The sequence below is a fragment of the Phoca vitulina genome, unplaced genomic scaffold (genome assembly GCF_004348235.1).
Source record: "Phoca vitulina isolate PV1807 unplaced genomic scaffold, GSC_HSeal_1.0 scaffold61, whole genome shotgun sequence".
Taxonomy (NCBI): Eukaryota; Metazoa; Chordata; class Mammalia; order Carnivora; family Phocidae; genus Phoca; species Phoca vitulina.
The window spans coordinates 8,210,740-8,230,805 of NW_022589764.1; the positions used below are offsets into that span (position 1 = coordinate 8,210,740).

The 20,066-nt window shown below is 40.8% G+C and overlaps 1 protein-coding gene across 7 annotated transcripts in view; it reads left to right on the top strand.

The window, feature by feature from the left end:
• Positions 1-9,204: 9,204 nt before the first annotated feature.
• The window catches only part of FAN1 (FANCD2 and FANCI associated nuclease 1), a 31,492-nt gene continuing 20,630 nt past the window's right edge, over positions 9,205-20,066 (top strand). For 2 of the 7 annotated variants that reach the window (XM_032391226.1, XM_032391232.1), the window contains exons 1-4: positions 9,382-9,452; positions 10,084-11,496; positions 13,666-13,806; positions 15,942-16,143. In XM_032391226.1, coding sequence (XP_032247117.1) covers positions 10,245-11,496; positions 13,666-13,806; positions 15,942-16,143 — 1,595 coding nt within the window. In that variant the 5' untranslated portion in view covers positions 9,382-9,452; positions 10,084-10,244. Of the gene's footprint in view, positions 9,226-9,381; positions 9,453-9,483; positions 9,717-10,083; positions 11,497-13,665; positions 13,807-15,941; positions 16,169-20,066 lie in introns of those variants that run through there. The other 5 variants (XM_032391229.1, XM_032391233.1, XM_032391227.1 and 2 more) reach the window with 5 other exon arrangements.

Sequence of the window (20,066 nt, forward strand, 5' to 3'; positions counted from 1 at the left end):
AAGACAAACTCTAAACTGTCATTGGAAAGCCCTGAACTGCTTCCTCTGTGAAGCTGGACCTAGCTCCCAAGGCCCTTTCCACACTGTGTCCTCGCTGGGACAGGTGAAGGCCAGCCAGGGCACTGGCCGGTGGGCAGGAGTTGGCCTGCAGGCTGACCAGGGCCCAGGAGCCAGCCGTCCCCGTCACAGGCAGCTGTCTACAGCAGGGGTCCTCACTCTTTGGAGTCCTGATGTCCTTCTCCCACTGCCCTGTCAGCCTTTCACAAAACACTGCACATGCCTTCCGTCCTTCCCCTTGGGAGGTGATCTCCCACCCACCTGAACGAAGGCTTCGTTCAGGCTCTAGGGTACCACCCACGGTCAGATGCGTAGAGGGCAGGCAGGACCTAGACGTGATAGAAGGTGAACACAGCAAGGAAGGTAGACTGGCAGTGTGGTGAACCTTCCATGACTACCTCCGCCTCTAGAGAAAACTGCCTTTTGTCTGATAGGAACTCATAGTATGCTTTGATGGAATTGCCCTAAGACAGCTCAGAGCAGCTTCTTCCGAAGCAGCGGGGAAAGCCCTTCTGGTTTTCCATCTACGGGGGTCGGTCAGCAGGCAGGAAGAGGTCGTGGGTGTGTGCTTTCTGCATTTCTGCTTCCTAATAAGCAGAAGCTAGCCACGTCAGGGTAGAACCAGGCTGGCTAGGGCTAGCTGGAGCACCAGTCAGTACTGAATTGTCATTTGTTGGAAGTTTTATTCAGGAGAGTTCTCTTCACTATTTGCCTTTGTCTTCTGAACAGTTCGAGCAACCCCGGGTCTCCGTCTAGCCTTAGTGAAAGTGTCATTTCCTTACAGTGATGGGAGTGTTAATATGGCTCTAAGAGTTCCTGCTTTCTTGTTAAATTCAGTTTGCCAGTCCCCATTCAACTGCGAGCTTAGTTCTCTTTCCCTTGAGTCTTTCTTTCATAATCAGTCATCAGGATCAGAATGTTTGATCCTGAAGTGATGATTCACTTTACCTGTCCAAAGGGCAGTTTGATGTCTGCATAGTTTGAATCCCTCTTATCTTCATTTTTCCCACCACCTTTAGGTGAGGCATATCTGTTCACTTTTTTAATGTAATATTTTATACATTCTAAAGATTATATTCTTTTATATACCTACTCTGTGCCAGGCAGTATTGTCGGTACCAGGGATATAACTGAACAAAACAATAATTCTTGTGCTTAAGAAGTGTTCATTCTGGTGGAATATTTATCTACTACTTCTTTATAAATTAGAAGCATCACGTAACGTTGGAGAAACCATCCTTTATCTAAAACACACAACAGGGCCCCTGGTTGGCTTAGTTGGTGGAGCATGGGACTCTAAATCTCAGGGTTTTAAATTCGAGCCCTACATTGGGTGTAGAGATTACTTAAAAAAAAATCTTCAAAAACACAAAGCAATACTCAGTGGTGCTCTTCATCTGCTTCGCTTGACTATGTAAGGAGGTAAAGAGGAAATCATGGTTCTGAGCGGTGTGTTCATCATTCCTTTACATTCATATATATTTGACCACATGTATCCCTAGTCAATGCATTGTTTACTAGTACTTGAATTTTAGGAAAATAGAACACTGTACACTCACCTATTGCTTGCTTTTTCACTCTTGATTTCCCTCATTCATCCAAAATGCTATTTGTTTTTGCTGCCATATAATATCGTATGCATCTATCATGATTTTATTTACTCTGTCTTGTGAAGATACTTGTTTCGTTTTATATGGAATAATGCCATTTCGAACATCCTGTTCCCAAACACTGTCACTCTTATGCTTTAGCCTCTAATGCCTTTTAGAATAGAATTGCTGGGTAGAAAGTGCAGAAGATTAAGGCTGTCTTGTTCTTCAAAGTAGGTGTACAAACTTGCACTTAATCATATCTTTGTCAGACTTGGCATTGGCAGGATTTAAAAAATGTGCCTTTCTGCTGGACATAAAATGATGTACCTGTGTGGTATTAATTTATATTTCTCTGCTAATGAGATGGAGCATTTTGTTGTGTGTTCTCTGTCTCATTTTTAGCTAGTTTTTTAATATTTTAAAATTCACGTAAAATATATGTATACATATAAAATAAATAAAAATATATAATTTTTACAGAAAAATTCCAGGAAATTTAGCTCCATTTGCTTTATTATCCTTGTTTTCTTCTGAACAATTTGAGAGGAAGTTAGAGACATTGTGGCCCTTTCCCCTGAATACTTCAGTATGTATTTCCTAAGAATACGAATATTCACGAACATAGAGCTGTAGTATAATGATCAAAATCAGGAAATTTAGCATCAATATGATGCTATTAATCTGTAGTCCATATTCAAATTTTGTCAGTAGTCCCAATAATGTCCTTTCTAGCTCTTTTCCCCTGGTCCAGGATCAAGTAATTCTAAGATCCCTCATTGTATTTAGGTGTTATGTCTGTTGAATTTCCAATTCCTGAGCCTTTCTTTGTCTTGACTAACATTTTTGAGGCATACAGGCCAGTTATATAGACCGTCTCACAAAATTGGATTTGTCTGTTTTCTCAGGATTAGATTGAGGTTATACATTTTTGGCAGGAAAGCCAAAGCAGAGGTGTGTCTTTAGTACCTCCAGTACAGAGGGTCAGGATAATCCGTTTGTTTCTGTGAAGCTGCTGCTGAAAACATTTCGAGTTTGTTACAGTGATGACCACCAGGTTTCCCCACTATAAAGTTACTGCTTTTCCTTTTTACTTAATAATCAGGGAGATACTTTGATACTCTGAATATCCCATTCCTCAACAAACTCACCAGTTTTGGCATCCATTGATGATTTTCTAACTTAATTTCTTCTATATCTATTACTTGGCATTCTGTAAGGAAAGTTTTCCCTTCTCATTTATTTTAGTATTGACTGATTTTTATATTATTCAATGTTTTTTAATCCTTTTATTATGAATTTTGATTTTCCAGTTGTTCCGGGCCAGTACAGTGGAAGGCCCTTCAAACTAATTTCTGAGTTCTGATATGTTCCCATTATTCTCTGAGCATTTCCTTATTTTCTGGGGCTAATAAATGTTCCAGGCTTATCCTGTCTTTTCCCTGGAATTGGCCATTTTCCCACAGAACCCTGGTTCCTCTTGGAGAATGGTATTTTCAAACAGATGTGCTCATTGCTACTTCGCCCCAGCACCACTCACCAGAGCTAGAAAATTGTGGTTGTGTGGTGTGTGTGTGTTACATGTATTCCAAATATGAGTTCATACCAAAACCTCTGATTCTAATCTAATACCCCTGCAGATTAAATTCTAGTATTCACTCTTTCCTTATTTATAATGCCTTTTCCAACAGTGAGAAATCTTGCTCCCATTATCGTTAGTACATTTATTCATTTACTCAAGCCTAGAATATACAAGTAGTTTTTAGAACTAGTAAACTTATACCACTAGGAAAAGGAAAAAATATGTGTTCTACTGTTGTTGAATATAGTGTTCTATATTTCAGTTAGTCCAAAGCTTTGATATTTTTGTTCAGTTATTATGTATCCTTAGTGATTTTTTTTGTTTAGTTCTGTCAATTAGAGAAGCATATAAAATCTCTAATTATGTTATTTTTTATTTTTTTTACTAAAATCTCTAATTATGATTGTGGATTTTTCTCTTCCTATAATTGTGTCAGTTTTTGCTTAATGCATTTTGAAGACCTATTATCAGGTATATACCCATTTATGGTTTTTTATGTCTTTCTCACAAATTGACCCTTTTGACTGTAAAATGATGTCTTTTTCTCTGGTAGTACTCCCTGTCTTGAAGTCTATTTTCAATATAATACTATGGCTCTTTTGATATTTGTTTGAATAATATGTTATTTTCCATTCTCTTACTTCCCAATTGCCTGTGTCTTTTACATATATCACATAGTTAGGAATTGCTTTTTAAGTCTAATCTGACACATTCTATCTTTTATTTATTTTTAAAGATTTTATTTATTTGAGAGAGAGAGAGAGCGAGCATGAGCAGGGGGAGGGGGAGGGACAGAGGGACAAGCAGACTCCCGGCTGAACAGAGAGCCTGAGATCACTACCTGAGCTGAAGTCAGATGCCTGACCAACGACACCCAGGTTCCTCTGGTTCTATCTTTTAATTGGAGCTTTTAGTCCATGCACATTTAATGTAATTATTGGTTTGGTTGTACTTGGTTTTACCATTTTGCTATTTATTTTCTTTGTTCTAATTATTTTCTCTTCCTCTTTTTCTGTTTTTAAAATAAAAAAATATGTTAATATTCTACTTGAATATCTTTCTTAATGTATTAGCTCTACATTGCATTGATTTTCAGCTGTTTAGGAATTACAGTATGCATCCTTAACTTAAAACAGTCTACTTAGAGTTAATATTTTACCACTTCATATACGATGTAAGACCTTTATAGTGATATATTTACATTTACAATCTCATCCTTTTTGCTATTGTTGTCATCTATAATTCATCTAGGTATGTTAAAATCCTGTGATGCATTGTTACTATTTTTGCTGCTGGCCCTCCAGTTTCTGCCTACTTTTGGTCATTCTCCAATGTTTTCAAGTAGACTTTTTTTTTACACTTTATAATTGTTTATAATTTAAAATTGTAATGAAACATTTGTTTCTGTAATTTTTATATTGTTTGTAATTTTTACATTGTTTATACTTGTTATATGCAAGATTTTTAGCCCAATAAAATATAAGCTACAAAGCCATTACTAAAAAGTTTTTAATTTAACTATAGTCGTGTTTATCAATCTCTTATTTTATGGTAGCACTTTTTCTCTTACTTAAGGAATCCTAAAATCCCTTCAAGATAATAAAATTATCTCTTATGCAGGCATATCTCATGTTATTGTATTTTACTTTATTGTGCTTTGCAGATACTGCGTTTTTTTTAAATGTAATTTTATTATGTTATGTTAATCACCATACATTACATCATTAGTTTTTGATGTAGTGTTCCATGATTCATTGTTTGGATACTGCGTTTTTACAAATTGAAGGTTTGTGGCAATCCTGTGTTGAGCAAGTCTATAGGCACAATTTTTCCAACAGCATTTGCTCATTTCATGTCTCTGGGTCGCATTTTGGTAATTTTTGCAATATTTCAAACTTTTTCATTATTGTATTTGTTATGGTGATCTGTGATCAGTGATTTGCTGAAAGCTCAGATGATGGTTAGCATTTTTTAGCAATAAAGTATTTTTAAATTAAGGCATATACATAGTTTTTTTTTTTAGACAATGCTGTTGCACACTTAATGGACTGCAGTGTAGTATAAACATAATTTTTATATGCACTGAGAAACCAAAAAATTCATTTGATTTGCTTTATTGTGATACTTTATTGTGCTCTGGAACCAAACCCATATCTCTGAGGAATGCCTGAGTTCTAAAAGTTTTGAAGTTTGCTTTTCACAATTGTTACTTTAATCTCGTTAGCCTTTTAATCTTTGTATTTATTTGGTGTGAGGTAGGGATCCAATTTCATTTTTCCACATAGGTAACCTATTCTCAAAAGCCATTTATTGAACAGTCAGATTTCCCTCAGTACCCTACAACATTTACTGTGTTGGGGACTGGATTTATTGCATTCCCATAAATAGTTTGGGATTTTCTTGTGCTATGCTATTTATTTCATTACTTGGCCAACCCCTTCACTTGTGAACTGTATCCCATCCCCTCACCTACCTAAGAATATTACTCCAGCAAGTCTCCTTTCTCTCTCCTGCTTCAGATTTCATTCTACCTGAATGTTCCTATCAGCATATAAACATACTGGTTTTTTTCCCATCTTAAATAAACAAAACTCTTAGCCCCACCTCCCCTTTTAGCTCTGCTATACCTCTCTGCTTTCCTTCATTACAAAACCTCTTGAAGTCTACACCTCCTGTTGTTGGAGAGGAAAAACTTTTCCTCTGCCCTCTTAGATTTAGTGCCTGGGGGCCTGTGAATTAAACTGACAAAAGAAGATGAACAGGAAAAATTATTCATATACTTATGGGAGCTTACAAAAGAAGTAGCTTGATAAATGGTTAAAGTTAGGGAAAGGAAGGGGTTAGAAAAGGTCTTTGGGGAAGAGCACATGAGTTTCTAGAAGAACAAATGGGAGATCAGAAAGTTTGTGATAATGGTTGTTCATGCAGGTGGGGGTAGTTTTTCCATTTTTGTGGCCATAAGATTTCCCTGGAGAGAGAATTTATGGTAGATATTCTCTAGGTCTCCTTCCTGGTAATAAAAGCCACCCCCATCCACCTCCCCCCCCCCCCAAAGAGGGAATTTATGGCAGCCTGATTTCCTAGAAGTTTCTTTTAGTCAGACAAGGGAAGCTCCAGGAAGGCTTCTTTCTGTATCTGTTGAATCCCAAATGCCTTCAGCTTAAAATAATCTTCATACCAACTCGGGTTTTGAATGGGTCCCTGTATTGTCTCCAATTCCTGTCTCCCCATCTTTCTTGAATCCTATTCAATCATCCCACTGTTCCACAATAGCTTTTGTCAAAGGTACCAAATACCCTCCACATTGTTAGATCTAATGGTTGCCTTCAATGCTCATCGTCCATTCCAGCTGCATCTGACACCCCCCCAATCCTCAACACACATCATTCACCTGGGTTTCTGGAAGCTAGCTCTTTTCCTTCTTTCTCACCGGTAACTTCTCAGACTCGTTTGCTGGCTCACTCTCATCTCCCTTCTTTTTATTGCACTGTCCAGTCTTCCTGACCTTTTAATTCTCTATTTGTAGTCACTCCGTGGTATCATATATTGATACCATATAAAGCCTGATGATTCCCGAATTTTTATTTCCTGACCTGATTTAATTAATGAATTCAAGTGTCTTCATCCACAACAATGTCTGATTGGCATTTCAAACTTACATGTTGCCATGGTTTGAACGTTTGTGTATGCCCCACCCCTCCTGCCCCAAATTCATGTTGAAATGCTAACCCCCAATGTAATGGTATTAGGAGGTGAGGCCTTTGAGAGGTGATTAGGTCATGAGAGTGGAGCCCTCATGAATGGGAATTGTGCTCTTATAAAACAGACCTTACAGGGCTCCCTAGCCCCTTTCACCCTGTGAGGATACAACGAGAAGCCTGGGATCCAGAAGAAGCACCTGACCATGCTGGCACCCTGATCTTGGACTTCTAGCCAAGAGAAATGTGAGAAGTAAACTTCTGTTATTTGTAAGCCATCCAGTCTGTGAGTGGACTGACATGTGTCTGAAACTGAACTCATGATTTTTTTTCCCCTCCATCCTTCTAGTTGATGGGCCAAAGTTTTTCTTTCCCTCATACCTTACATCTTTTACCATAAACAAATTTTTTTTTTTTTTTAAGATTTTATTTATTTATTTGACAGAGAGAGAGAGAGCACAAGCAGGGGGAGCAGCAGAGGGAGAGGGAGAAGCAGGCTTACCGCTGAGCAGGGAGCCCAATGCGGGGCTCCATCCCAGGACCCTGGGATCATGACCTGAGCCAAAGGCAGACGCTCAACCAACTGAGCTACCCAGGCGCCCCTACCATGAGCAAATTCTGTTGGTTATACCTACTCAATGTATCCAGAATCTTTGATATTTATTTATTTATTTTTTTTTATAGAAGTTCTTGGAAGACAGGGACAGTGTTTTTTTTTTTTTTTAAGATTGTATTTATTTGTGAGAGAGAGAATGAGAGACAGAGAGCATGAGAGGGAGGAGCAGACTCCCTGCTGAGCAGGGAGCCCGATGTGGGACTCGATCCCGGGACTCCAGGATCATGACCTGAGCCGAAGGCAGTCGCTTAACCAACTGAGCCACCCAGGCGCCCGAATCTTGGATATTTCTTACAAGTAAAACATTAGCCCTCTGACCCAAGCTGCTATCATCTCTCCCCATCATCTATGCTTAACAGGGGGAGTGGTTCCTCCATATCACTCACAGTAAATGCTAAAATCCATGTGACCAGCCAGGCCTTTTATCAAATGTCAGCAGACTATAGCCAGAGGCCAAATGTGGTCAGCTATTTGTAAATAAAGTTTTATTGTAACACAGTCACACTCATATTACATATCCTCTATGGCTGCTTTCACACTACAGCAGTGTGACCAGAGGCCCTATGGCCAGCAAAGCCTAAAACATTTATTACCTGCCCTTTACAGAAAATGTTTGGTACCCTACATGATCTGCCCTCTGCTACCTCGCTCACTTCCCTTCTGCTCCAGTGACTTGTCTCGGCCTTCTTGGTGTTTTTAGATTTGTTAGGCAAGTTTCTACCTCAGGGAACACTACCTGTTGCTGTTTCATCTGCTTACAATTCCCTTCTCTCAAGTATTCACTGCTTTACCTCCTTCAAGTCTGCTCAAAGATTACCTTCTTCAGCGAAGCCTTTCCTTACCACTCTTTCACATTGTAATCCTCCTCCCTGCCCTCCCCCTGAGGTTCCTGGCTTTCTCTTCAAAGTATTCGTCTTTTAATTGTCTACATCGTTGATTTTTTTGTTTTTTCTCTGTCTTCCTCCACCAGAATGCATTCTCCGGCGAGGCAGGGATTTTTCTCCCAGTCCTCATTCTGTTCACTGCCATATTTCGAGCATCAAGGACATTACGTGACAGGAGGTAGGCACTCAATACATATTTGTTGGTGAATTCCCTATTCATGTCCCTTTTCTCTTTGGCCTGCTCATTTATTCATGCCTTCATCTTACACGTATTTACGGAGTAATTACACGTGCTGGCCCCAGATATAAGCACTGGTAAAGGGCAACACGGGGCCCCTGCGCTCAGGCATTCTGGATCATTCATGGGGATGCTGGAACCAGCTGGTATCAGTGCTCAAGAGCTGAGTGATACACTTTCTGTTTCAGGTAAATTTTTCCGTTGTTAAGCAGCATTATACACTAAACTGTATAACTTCACAATGAAGCCATATGAAAACCAGGAATAATGACTACTCCACACTCACTACTCCTAACTCCTTGACCACATTTTATTGTTCCTTTGCTCCTGAGGTTAGTCACATCTTCAGCAGCAAGGCGGCGGGCAGCACATCCACGGGAAAGTTCAGCGCAGCGCTGAGCCCTCCGCGCGGACTCGCGGGCGCGGGGTCACTGGCGCCCCCGCGTGCATCTGCCCGCAGGAGGCCGCTTCGCCGTGACACTGAGTGCGCCCCGCCACAGGCCACCTTCCCACCGTCTCGGGACAGGGGTTCCCTCCGAGTGCACGTACAGGGGTCTCCAGGTGTGGAGGAGGGGGTGCACGGGGGCCCCCTGGACGGCTCGGCCAGCTTCGGCCCCTCTGGCTGGGGGAAAGCCTTTACTGTGGAAGGGAGGAGGATCGATCACTCGGGCCTCCATTTGCCGAGCCTGTGCCGAGCCGAGACGCGGGGATCGGCTGGGAATGCCTGGGCGCGCGGAGCCCGGTGGGAAGTGCGGGGCGGCCCGCTGGGGTCGAGGGCTGGCTTTCTGGTGGGCGCTGCGGGCTCGAGGGGATCGCGCGGGCGGATAGAGGCGGCCGGACGGGGAGGGGGGAGGAAGGGCGGACGGGAGGGCGTGGTGGCGGAGCCCAGGTGCAAGTCCCAGGTGCGCGTCCCAGGTGCGCGCACGCGGCCCCAGGGGGAAGGGCCGGCCGTGCTCCCCAGAGCCTCGGAAGTTCGGTGGCCGAAGCTGCACTGGGCGCCCCAAGCGTGTTGACAGATGCCCGCGACTTGGAGGGTTCCTCTGTACCGGCCTGTGAGACTGAAGGGACTCTGGGGATCGTGCAGATAGATAGGCATTCTCTTCGCCCGGAAACAGTTACTGATGCAGTGGTTTTAAAAAGGGATCTAGAGTAGTTAGATTTTCCCTTTTTAAAAAAAATGGATAATTTTAGAGCGTAAGAAGTCTCAGAAATTATCCCTGCGGAGCAGGGTTGGGCTCGTTTTATGGCTAAGGGTCACACCGAGATTGCAGGTAGACCTGGAAGTAGAGCCCTGTCCCAAGTCCAGGATTTTCCTCCTTATCTCAAGGGATACTGCCATTGCATGTTTTACTTTCCCCCCCCCCCCCCACGTTGTTGAATTCATAACAGTTTTTAATCCACGTGTGTTTTATTTTGTAGGAAGAAGAAATTGACTAAATGAAAAACATGAAGTCAAATAGAATTAGAATCCCACTTGCTATTATTTCAAGTCAGGGACGTAAAAGTATACTAGTGCTGTCTTTCCCCAGTGATATCCTGGGTTTTATTACTGGAAACACCCCATTTTTCTAATACTCATTATGTCCGGAGGGAAATCTCCTGTGAAGAAAAAACCTCGTAGAAGTTTATCAATCAGTAAAACTAAAAAAAATGAGTGTAACTCTATTATTTCGTTTTTTAACAATGTCCCACCTGCTAAACTTGCCTGCCCCATTTGTAGTAAAATGGTGCCGAGATACGACTTAAACCGGCATCTTGATGAAAAGTGTGCTAACAGTGATGACATCACCCCAGTTGATCTGAGGCATGTTGGCTTAGAGAATTCAAATGGGTCCCCAGTAAATTTAACCAATACTGTCTTAGAAAATGTAACGCCAGAAAAGTTGTCACCATCAAAGACAAGTTTAACCCCTGACCAAAGTGATTCAGCAAAAATGGGCATAAAACAGACCAGTCCCTACTTTAAAAATAATGACTTGGCATGCAAAAGTCCAGATAAGCTGAGACATCATAATGTGAAAGTCATTACTTTGGGAAGCCTATCATCTAAATTGTCCAGAAGATACATAGAGGCTAAAAGATCAATATGTAAGGAGAATGAAGAATTTGCCAGTAAGAGTCCACAGAGTCCCTCATCCACAGTGGTTAGGAGCCCAGTTGATAAGTGTTCAGAGACTGAGGACAAGGATCAAATTTTGGAGAACAGTTCTCAAAAGGAAAACGTGTTTACCTGTGACTCTCTTAAGGAACAGAGAACTTCTGAACATACTGTAGAAGGCACTAAAGTACTGGAAGCTGAAAGCCAAAAGGCTACCCAGGAATGTGGGAGATCACCCCTCACCCCTGCCTTCTCAGATAACGCTTCTGTGTTATTTTCACCAAATTTAACTCCTGGGAATCCATTGAGATCTACTTCAGAGGACAGTCTTGAGTGGGAGACTATCACAGGAATAGATGGTAAAGATGTTGAAAAATGTGAGGCAGGTAGTTGTGAAGAAGTAAAAATGACTGTTGCTTCAGATGCTAAAACACAGTTGTCAGATTGGGAGGCAAAATCTCATAGTTCTACACATGATGATTCTAAAGGTTGTAACATCCAGGACCTTCTGGAAAGTGACAGTGACTTAAAGAATGAAATCACTTGCAGAATTCCTTCGGAGGAGGGGTCAAGCTGTGATGTTCCTGATAGAACAATTACAGTACCACCAAGTCATCCTTACTACCTTCAGAGTTTCCTGGTGGTGCTGAAAGCTGTATTTGAGAACGAAGAGGATAGGATGCTCTTCGATGAACATGAGCAGGAAATTGTAACTAAATTTTATCAGTTATCAGGTATCTTAACCTTGTGTGCTTCCAAGTTTTTGTTTTCCATTTGCTGTCCTGATTTGGCCAGTAATCTAATGACCACAAGGAGTCAGTGTGGTTCTGTGAGTCCTCTGGGAATACTCAGGGAAATCAGCCAGCTACAAGGTTTGAGAAGAATATGCTTGAAAAAGAGACAGGATTTTGTGTCTGGTAATGTCTGCTTCTGTGGTATCATCTCCTTACAAGCTGTACTTTGGTTTTAATGGAAGCAGCTGTTTTTCCTTTATATGTATATTTGAAGGTTATAAAACAGCCTTTTCTAGGTTAAAAAAAATACAGTGATTTAGAAAAGGGTACTTTGCATTCTGAGCGTGTAATCAAGCTTAACTTAGGTTCTATTGTTTTCACATACCATTTTCTCAAAAATGAAGTAAAATACAGGAAAGAACAAACCAAGGTATATTAAGGCATATTTTTTTCCTCCGATAATATTTTAGGTTTCTGGGCCCTGCCTTTTAAGGTCAGGGTGTGGAGGAATTGGAAACTTTCAGGCTAAATTGGTGCATTTAAAAATATTGGTCTATGCTCAGTTCCTTGGCAGCCGGTGGTGGTTCTATGCTGACAGTGCAGATTTGGAGCAAAAGCCACCCTTGTTGCACTGCTAATCCAACGGGCCATGATGGCTTTATGGAGCCAAGTTCCCCCTGAGGTAGGAAAAGCTTACTTGGGGGCTATCCTGATCTCTCATAGTTTGCAGTCAGGTCTGACTCTTGAGTTAAAAAAAATAAATATTACCAGTAATGTTCAAGAGGAGGGTTTTTGTTTTAAGTAAACACAGTGGAATTACAGTCTTTGTATTACTTTTTAACATGTGAGTGATACTTCTCTGGGCACAGTTGCATAAATTATCCACACAGCCTCCATCTCCACTTGCGCTGTCCTCACCAGAACATGGGCATAAATGACACCACATTGACTCTTCTAACTACAGAAGTCACAGATCTTTGGTTGGCTGCTGCTTGCATTCGTGTGAGCATTCGAGTACTCCATGGCTCTGTGCTTCTGTATAATTGAGAAGTATGAATAGTTTACCTAGTGCAAGTTCTGTAGATTCTTGTGTGTGGCTCCCCACAGATATCATTTGCAATGTCTCTGTGTGAAAATAAGTGCTAATCGAGTTGGCCTCTTTAAAGAAAAAAGGGGGATTTTAAAAGTTGAAGATTTAAGAAGTATAATTAAAGCATTTTAGAATTGGTAGAAATTTAAAGATAATCCAGATAACAGGAAAACTGTGATCAGGTTAATTAAATAACTTTACCAAGATCACTGAGTTAGGGATGGCTGCCTTACCAAAGCTACATGTATTTTGAAAATCTTTTCAGATTATTTTCAGCCAACAATAGAATCATGCGTATTAAACTGAAAGCAGAGAACAAAATAACTGGAATTCTGGGTAGGGCTTCTTTTAAGGGAGGAAAAACGGTGGTGGCTGGAAAATGGGAATCCTGGTTCTTTGAACTTTTGAAATGGCCAATAACCACTATCAATATTGGAACTTTTTAGTGGTTGATCCACCAATAATCGAATACCTCATCTTGTTTAATCTTTTCACCAACTTTGGGAAGATGGTGTTATTGCCCCAGCCCCCTTTTTTTTTTTAACAGAAGAGAAAATGGAGTCTCAGTGAGGTTCATAGACTTGTATAGTTCAGAAGTGGCAGAGCTGGCCCAGGGCTTCCCACCCTGGATGCTCTTCCTGTCCTGTGGTGACAGGCACACAGGGCAAGGAGATGTCTCCATGGGGACTTCTATCTGAAATAAATTATATTTTCCAAAGGAAGAGAAAGATTTTCTTGGAAGATCATTTGAGCAAGCATTGAGTGTATTTATTTACTTTTTTAAGATGTATTTTAAGAGAGAGCACAAGTGTGCGTGTTGACGGGGGGAGAGGCAGAGGGAGAGACTCTCGAGCAGACTCTCCGTGGAGCCCCATGCGGGGCTTGGTCTCATGACCCATGAAATCATGACCTGAGCCAAAACCAAGAGTCAGATGCTTAACCGACTGAACCACCCAGGTGCCTCAGCATAAGTGTATTTTTAATAGAATGTATTTTATTTTTAAACTCAATTTTAAAACGTGAATATTGGTTGTGTTGAGAAGAGAGATTTTTCACTATTTTTCTTAACTTTATTGCAGCTAGTGGTCAGAAGTTATATGTAAGACTTTTTCAACGTAAATTTGGCTGGATTAAGATGAATAAATTGGAATACGAAGAGATTGCCTCTGACCTAACACCTGTGATTGGAGAATTGCAGCAAGCAGGCTTTCTGCAGACAGGTATGATTAGTCAAAGGAAATGTAAAATGAAAATAGGACATGAAGAACTAAGTTCCTGCAGAACAGTGGTGATAACTAGTATGGTGTCCTCTCCCGGTTGGTGCCTGGTAAATAGTAATTGTTTTTGTTTTTGTTTTAGTTGAGTTTTTAACCTTAGGACAACACATTATTCATGTTAAAGCCATTATTAGCCTGGATGAAGACTACTGTTGTTTTCTTGACTCATGTTTAGGACGATAAAGTCCTCTCTGGATAGCTATGTGGCTGTGGGCCACCGGAGAAACTCCTCCTTCTCAGCTCTCACCTTCCAGCAGGAATCTGACTCATTCAGACACCTCATCTTTGTGATAGAATAAAGCTCGTTTGCTTGCAGCTAATACTGCCTCTGCAAGCTTCATCCACCCCCTCCTGCACACACATAGAGCTCTTAGAGTTTCGAAGTTCGTTGATGTAAGCCGAGGAGACTGTTAAGTAGCCTTGCTGGTCTTGTCCTTGAGCACCTACCCATACTGAATGCAGTATTGTACTGGAAACGTAGGTGGAGGGAGAATGGGAGTCTTGGGTAATTGCTGACAGTTTAGACCGAAATAAGCAAATCAGGCAAAAGCCAGGTGGTGTCTGTGTGGAAGTTTGTTGAGGAGAGCGGTTAGTAAGGTGAGGTTAGGTGCGGTGGTGGGGCTGGGGGCAAAGCAGAGAGGTGCCCTGAAGAAGTTCAAATGTGAGGGACTAGGCAGCGGGACACGGGGCCCTGCTTGGAGCACTGCTTCCCGCATGTCAGTGCCCTAAGAGTCACCTGGGAGCTTCTGTCCTTACCTGACTTGGAGCATTTAATGCAGATTCATAAATTCACAAGTTTGCTAGGCTTCCCAGGGGAGCCTTGACTTACCTTTAAATGACCTTTAAGCAACAAAACCAGAACCCCAGTGGCTCATTGTTGCACTCAATCAAGTCCAAGTCCTGTCGTCGATGTGCACGAGCTGTGGGCCCGGGCTCTGCTGCCCTTCCTGCTCACTCCACCAGTGCTGCAGAGCCCTTGGTGTTCCTCAGCGTGCTCGGTGCACTCCCCTCTCCGAGCCTCATACTTGCTGCCCCACGCTTCCTGGCTCCCTGCACGTGCTCCCTCATTTCATCTCACTCTGCTCTGTGTCAGCTCATCAGAGATTTGCCTGACTGCCCTGCGTACATAGCCAGCCCTCCCACCACGTTCGCTTTGCCTTCGTCAGTTTTGTCTTTCTTTATAATAGTTACCAGCACATGACACGTAGACTTGCTTGTTATGCAAGGAGGTGAGTTCCTGGTGGGTCAGGACTTGGTTTGTTCATTGTAGTGTGCCCAAAGCCATCGAACATTACTTGGTATGCAGTGTGCACCCAGTAAGTAGTTACCGAATGGAGGAAAAAGACGCTGCCCTAAGTTGTAAATGCCTTGAAGGCAGACACCAGCCAGGTCTGACTCAGCTGAATCCCGGGTCTAGCATGGTGTCTGGCTCCCATAATAGCAGACATGTCGATGTATGCTGAGTGAGTGAACCCATGAAAGGGTGTCCAGCCGGAGCCTGTGGGGAGGGAGGAGAGCTGATGGTCAAGTTTATTCTCTGACCTGTTTGGGAGAGATCGGGTTGGAGGCCTTGTAATCAGAGAGCAAATACACCAGTGAGTTTTTTAGGAGGATTTCCAAAACATAGTAGCTATCCGTATGTGTCTTTATTTTATTCAGACTTTCCTTTACTTTTTAGCGGGAAATTCTATTTTCTAACTTTTATGAGATACCTATTTTCCATATTCTGTAATAATTGGTTTGGCAAACTAATCACAATGTCTTTTTAAGAGAGGGAGGGGGGCGAGGCAGTGGGAGAGGGGGAGAGAGAATCTTAAGCAGGCTCCATGCCCAATGCAGAGCCTGATGCGGGGCTCAGTCTCACAACCCTGAGATCATGACCAGAGCCAGAAATCAAGAGTAGGATGCTTAAACAATGGAGCCACCCAGGTGCCTCTACTAATTACAATTTTACAGTAGAATTTCATTATATTTGCATCTAAATAAGCTTCATTCTTCTTAAATAGAGCTAGAAAATAGTAAAATCTTTAAAACTATGGTTTTGTTTTTGTTTTTGTTTTTTTTCAAATCCATTTCAGAGTCTGAGTTGCAAGAACTCTCTGAAGTGCTTGAACTGCTTTCTGCTCCTGAACTAAAAACTCTGGCGAAGACCTTCCACTTGGTGAATCCCAACGGACAGAAACAGCGGCTGGTGGACACCTTTCTCAAATTGGCCAAACAGCCTTCAGTTTGCATGTGGGGCAAGAATCAGCCTGGAATCGGTGCAGTGATTTTAAAAAGGTTTTGTTGGATATTATTACAGTAAAAACATATAAAATGTTGATAGTGCAGATTAATTTATGATAACAGATGGTACATTTTTTGAATTATAATTGCTTATTTCATTTGCAGTTAGATTGAGAAGGCAGAAGAGCCTTATAACAATAGCCTGGATTCTTTTTGGTTTTTATTAATAATTCTTGTAATACTATACTAGGACCAAGAAAAATCAGGAGGCAGTAGGCATTTGGTAAATTCTAATATTTTATTACTCAAGAAAAATGCAGTTTTAATTACTATTCCTACAGGATTTAAGGGTAATATATTTGGTCATATATTTATTTTAGCCAACATTTTATTGAAGTGTAATCTGTCAGTCTTAATATGCAACTTTTCTTCAGTTTAGGACATAAAATTTACCAAAAACTGTGGTTTGTTTCTTTTGCTTTTGTGAAGATCTTGAACTGTTTCAATTTGGGGAAAGATATAAAAACTTCGAGAATTTATTTCTTCTACTCACATTATCTATAAAATACAACAATCTTAACTTTAGTTTGGGAATCCACTGTTCTGGAGTTGTTGAGGATGAAGTGAGTGATGCTTTTGAAAACACTTTAAAACAATATCAGTGTTATTTATTTTGTCTAATATGTGTATATCTGAATATACACACAGACATATGTGTGCATGTGCACAAGGAACTTTCAGCTGTTACGTGCCAAGAGCCCGTCTTTATTGGGAAGATACTCCAAATACTAATCTTTTATAAAACATAGGCATAAACAAGGCATGCATTATTAAGAAAATTGTCACTAACACTTCAAAAAGTTTATACCATAGATTTTTAAAAAATGTTTTAATTATTTATAGTTAAATGTTTTCTAAGTCCTTTCTTTTTAAATTTTTTTATTTTAAAGTTTATTTTAATTCCAGTCAGTTAGTATACAGTATTATATTAGCTTCAGATGTATAATATAGTGATTCAACACTTCTGTACAACACCCATTGCTCGTCATGACAAGTGTACTCCTTACTCCCCATCACCTATTTAACCCAACCCCGTACTCCCTTCCCCTCTGGTAACCATCAGTTTGTTCTCTATAATTAAGTCTGTTTCTTGATTTCTCTCTCTCTTTTTTCCCTTTGCTTGTTTGTTTTGTTTCTTAAATTCTGCATGAGTGAAATCATACGGAATTCGTCTTTCTCTGACTTATTTCACTTAGCATAATATTCTCTGGCTCCATCCATGTCATTGCAAATGGCAAGATTTCATTCTTTTTTATGGCTGAGTAATATTCCAGTGTGTGTGTGTGTGGGTGTGTCTACCACATCTTTATCCATTCATCAGTTAATGGTAATGGACACCTGGGCTGCTTCCATAAGTTGGCTATTGTAAATAAAGCTGTTATAAACATCAGGGTACATGTATACCTTCGAATTAGTATTTTTGTATTCTTTGAGTAAATACCTAGTAGTGCAATTGCTGGATCATAGGATAGTTCTATTTTTAACTTTTTGAGGAACCTCCATACTGTTTTCCAGAGTGGCTGCACCACTTTGCATTCCCACCAACAGTGCGAGAGGTTTCCCCTTTCTCCACATCCTCGCCAACACCTGTTGTTTCTTATGTTTTTGATTTTAGTCATTCTGACAGTCATTCTGTGAGGTGGTATCTCATTGTAGTTTTGATTTGCATTTCCCTGATGATGAGTATCTTTTCCTGGTGAGTCTGTTGGCCATTTCTACGTCTTCTTTGGAGAAATGTCTGTTCATGTCTTCTGCCCATTTTTTAAATTGGATTATTTGTTTTTTGGGTGTTGAGTTTTGTAAGTTCTTTATATATTTTGGATACTAACCCTTTATTGGATATGTTATTTGCAGATATCTTCTCCCATCCCACAGGTTGTCTTTTAGTTTTGTTGATTATTTCCTTCACTGTGCAGAAACTTTATTTTGATGTCCTGATAGTTTATTTTTCCTTTTTTTTCCCTGCCTTAGGAGACATATCTAGTAAGAAGTTGCTACAGTTGCTGTCAAAGAGGTTACTGCCTGTGCTCTCCTCTAGGATTTTTATGGTTTTCTGACTCACATTTAGGTCTTGAATCTATTTTGAATTTATTTTTGTGTATGGTGTAAGGAAGTGGTCCAGTTTCATTCTTTTGCAAGTTGCTGTGCAGTTTTCCTAACATCATTTGTTGAAGAGACTTTTTCCCATTGGATATTCTTTCCTACTTTATTGAAGATTAATTGACCATATAATTATGGGTTCATTTCTGGAATTTCTGTTCTGTTCCATTGATCTATGTGTCTATTTTTGTGCCAGCACCATACAGTTTTGATGACTGCAGCTCTGTGGGAGCCTGGCTGGCTCAGTTGGTAGAGCATGGGACTCTTGATCTTGGGGTCGTGAGTTCGAGCCCCATGTTGGGTGTAGAGATAACTGATTACTACAGCTTTGTAATACAACTTGAAGCCTGGAATTGTGCCTTGGCTATTTTGGGTCTTCTGTGGTTCCATACAAATTTTAGGCTTGTTTGTTCTAGTTCTGTGAAAAATGCTATTAGTATTTTGACAGGGATTGCATTAAATGTGCAGATTGCTTTGGGTAGTATAGACATTTTAACAATATTTGTTCTTCCATTCCGTGAGGATGGAATGTCTTTCCATTTCTTTGTGTCATCTTTAGTTTCTTTTATCAGCGTTTTAAGTTTTTAGAGTACAGGTCTTTCACCTCTTTGGTTAGGTTTAATTTCTTTTTTTTTCTTTTCTTTTTTTTTTTAAGATTTTATTTATTTATTTTTACAGAGAGAGACACAGTGAGAGAGGGAACACAAGCAGGGGGAGTGGGAGAGGGAGAAGCAGGCTCCCCGCTGAGCAGGGAGCCTGATGTGGGGCTCGATCCCAGGACCCTGGGATCATGACCTGAGCCGAAGGCAGATGCTTAACGACTGAGCCACCCAGGCGCTCCTAGGTTTATTTCTAGGTATCTTACTATTTTTGGTGCAATTGTAAATGAGATTGTTTTCTTAATTTATCTTTCTGTTGCTTCATTATTGGTGTATAGAAATGCAACAGATTTCTGTACGTTGATTTTGTATCCTGCATTCTAAGTCCTTTCTTTCTTTATTTTATTTTCTTTATTTATTTTTATTTATTTTATTTTTAAGATTTTATTTATTTGAGAGAGAGCGAGCCAGAGAGAGAGCACAAGTGGAGGGGAGTGGCAGAGGGAGAAGCAGACTCCCCGCTGAGCAGGGAGCCCGATGTGGGGCTCGATCCCAGGACCCTGGGACCACGACCCGAGCTGAAGGCAGACGCTTAACCGACTGAGCCACCCAGGCGCCCCTATTTAATTTTTTTAAAAGATTTTATTTATTTATTTGACACAGAGAGAGAGCGAGAGAGGGAACACAAGCACGGGGAGTGGGAGAGGGAAAAGCAGGGCTCCGGTCGAGCAGGGAGCCCGATATGGGGCTTGATCCAGCCAGGACCCTGGCATCATGACCTGAGCTGAAGGCAGATGCTTAACGACTGAGCCACCCAGGCGCCCCGTCTAAGTCCTTTCTTTAATTGTATTTAAGTATTTTATGTTATCCTTATATAACATTTTATAAGTAAGTGAACATTAAAATTAGCAGCCCTCTCTCAGCATAAGCACTAAGCATATGAACAGAAATAAAAGAAATAAGGTTAACTTTTTTTTTATCCCTGACTTTGGACTTGTAGGAACATAAGATTCTCAAGGCTATTTTAGTCGTGCTAAAATCACTTCCCTTCAAGATTGTACTTTATTTCTTCATTTTGTTGTAGATCCTAGCAATGGAACCCGAGTCTCTGACAGCCCCACAGGAGGGCAGTGCGTTGTTACCGTGCTCTGTGTTATTAGGAAGAAACAGAAAAAGGCACATTATTTATACTTTCTTAATCCCAGTAGGTAATCATTG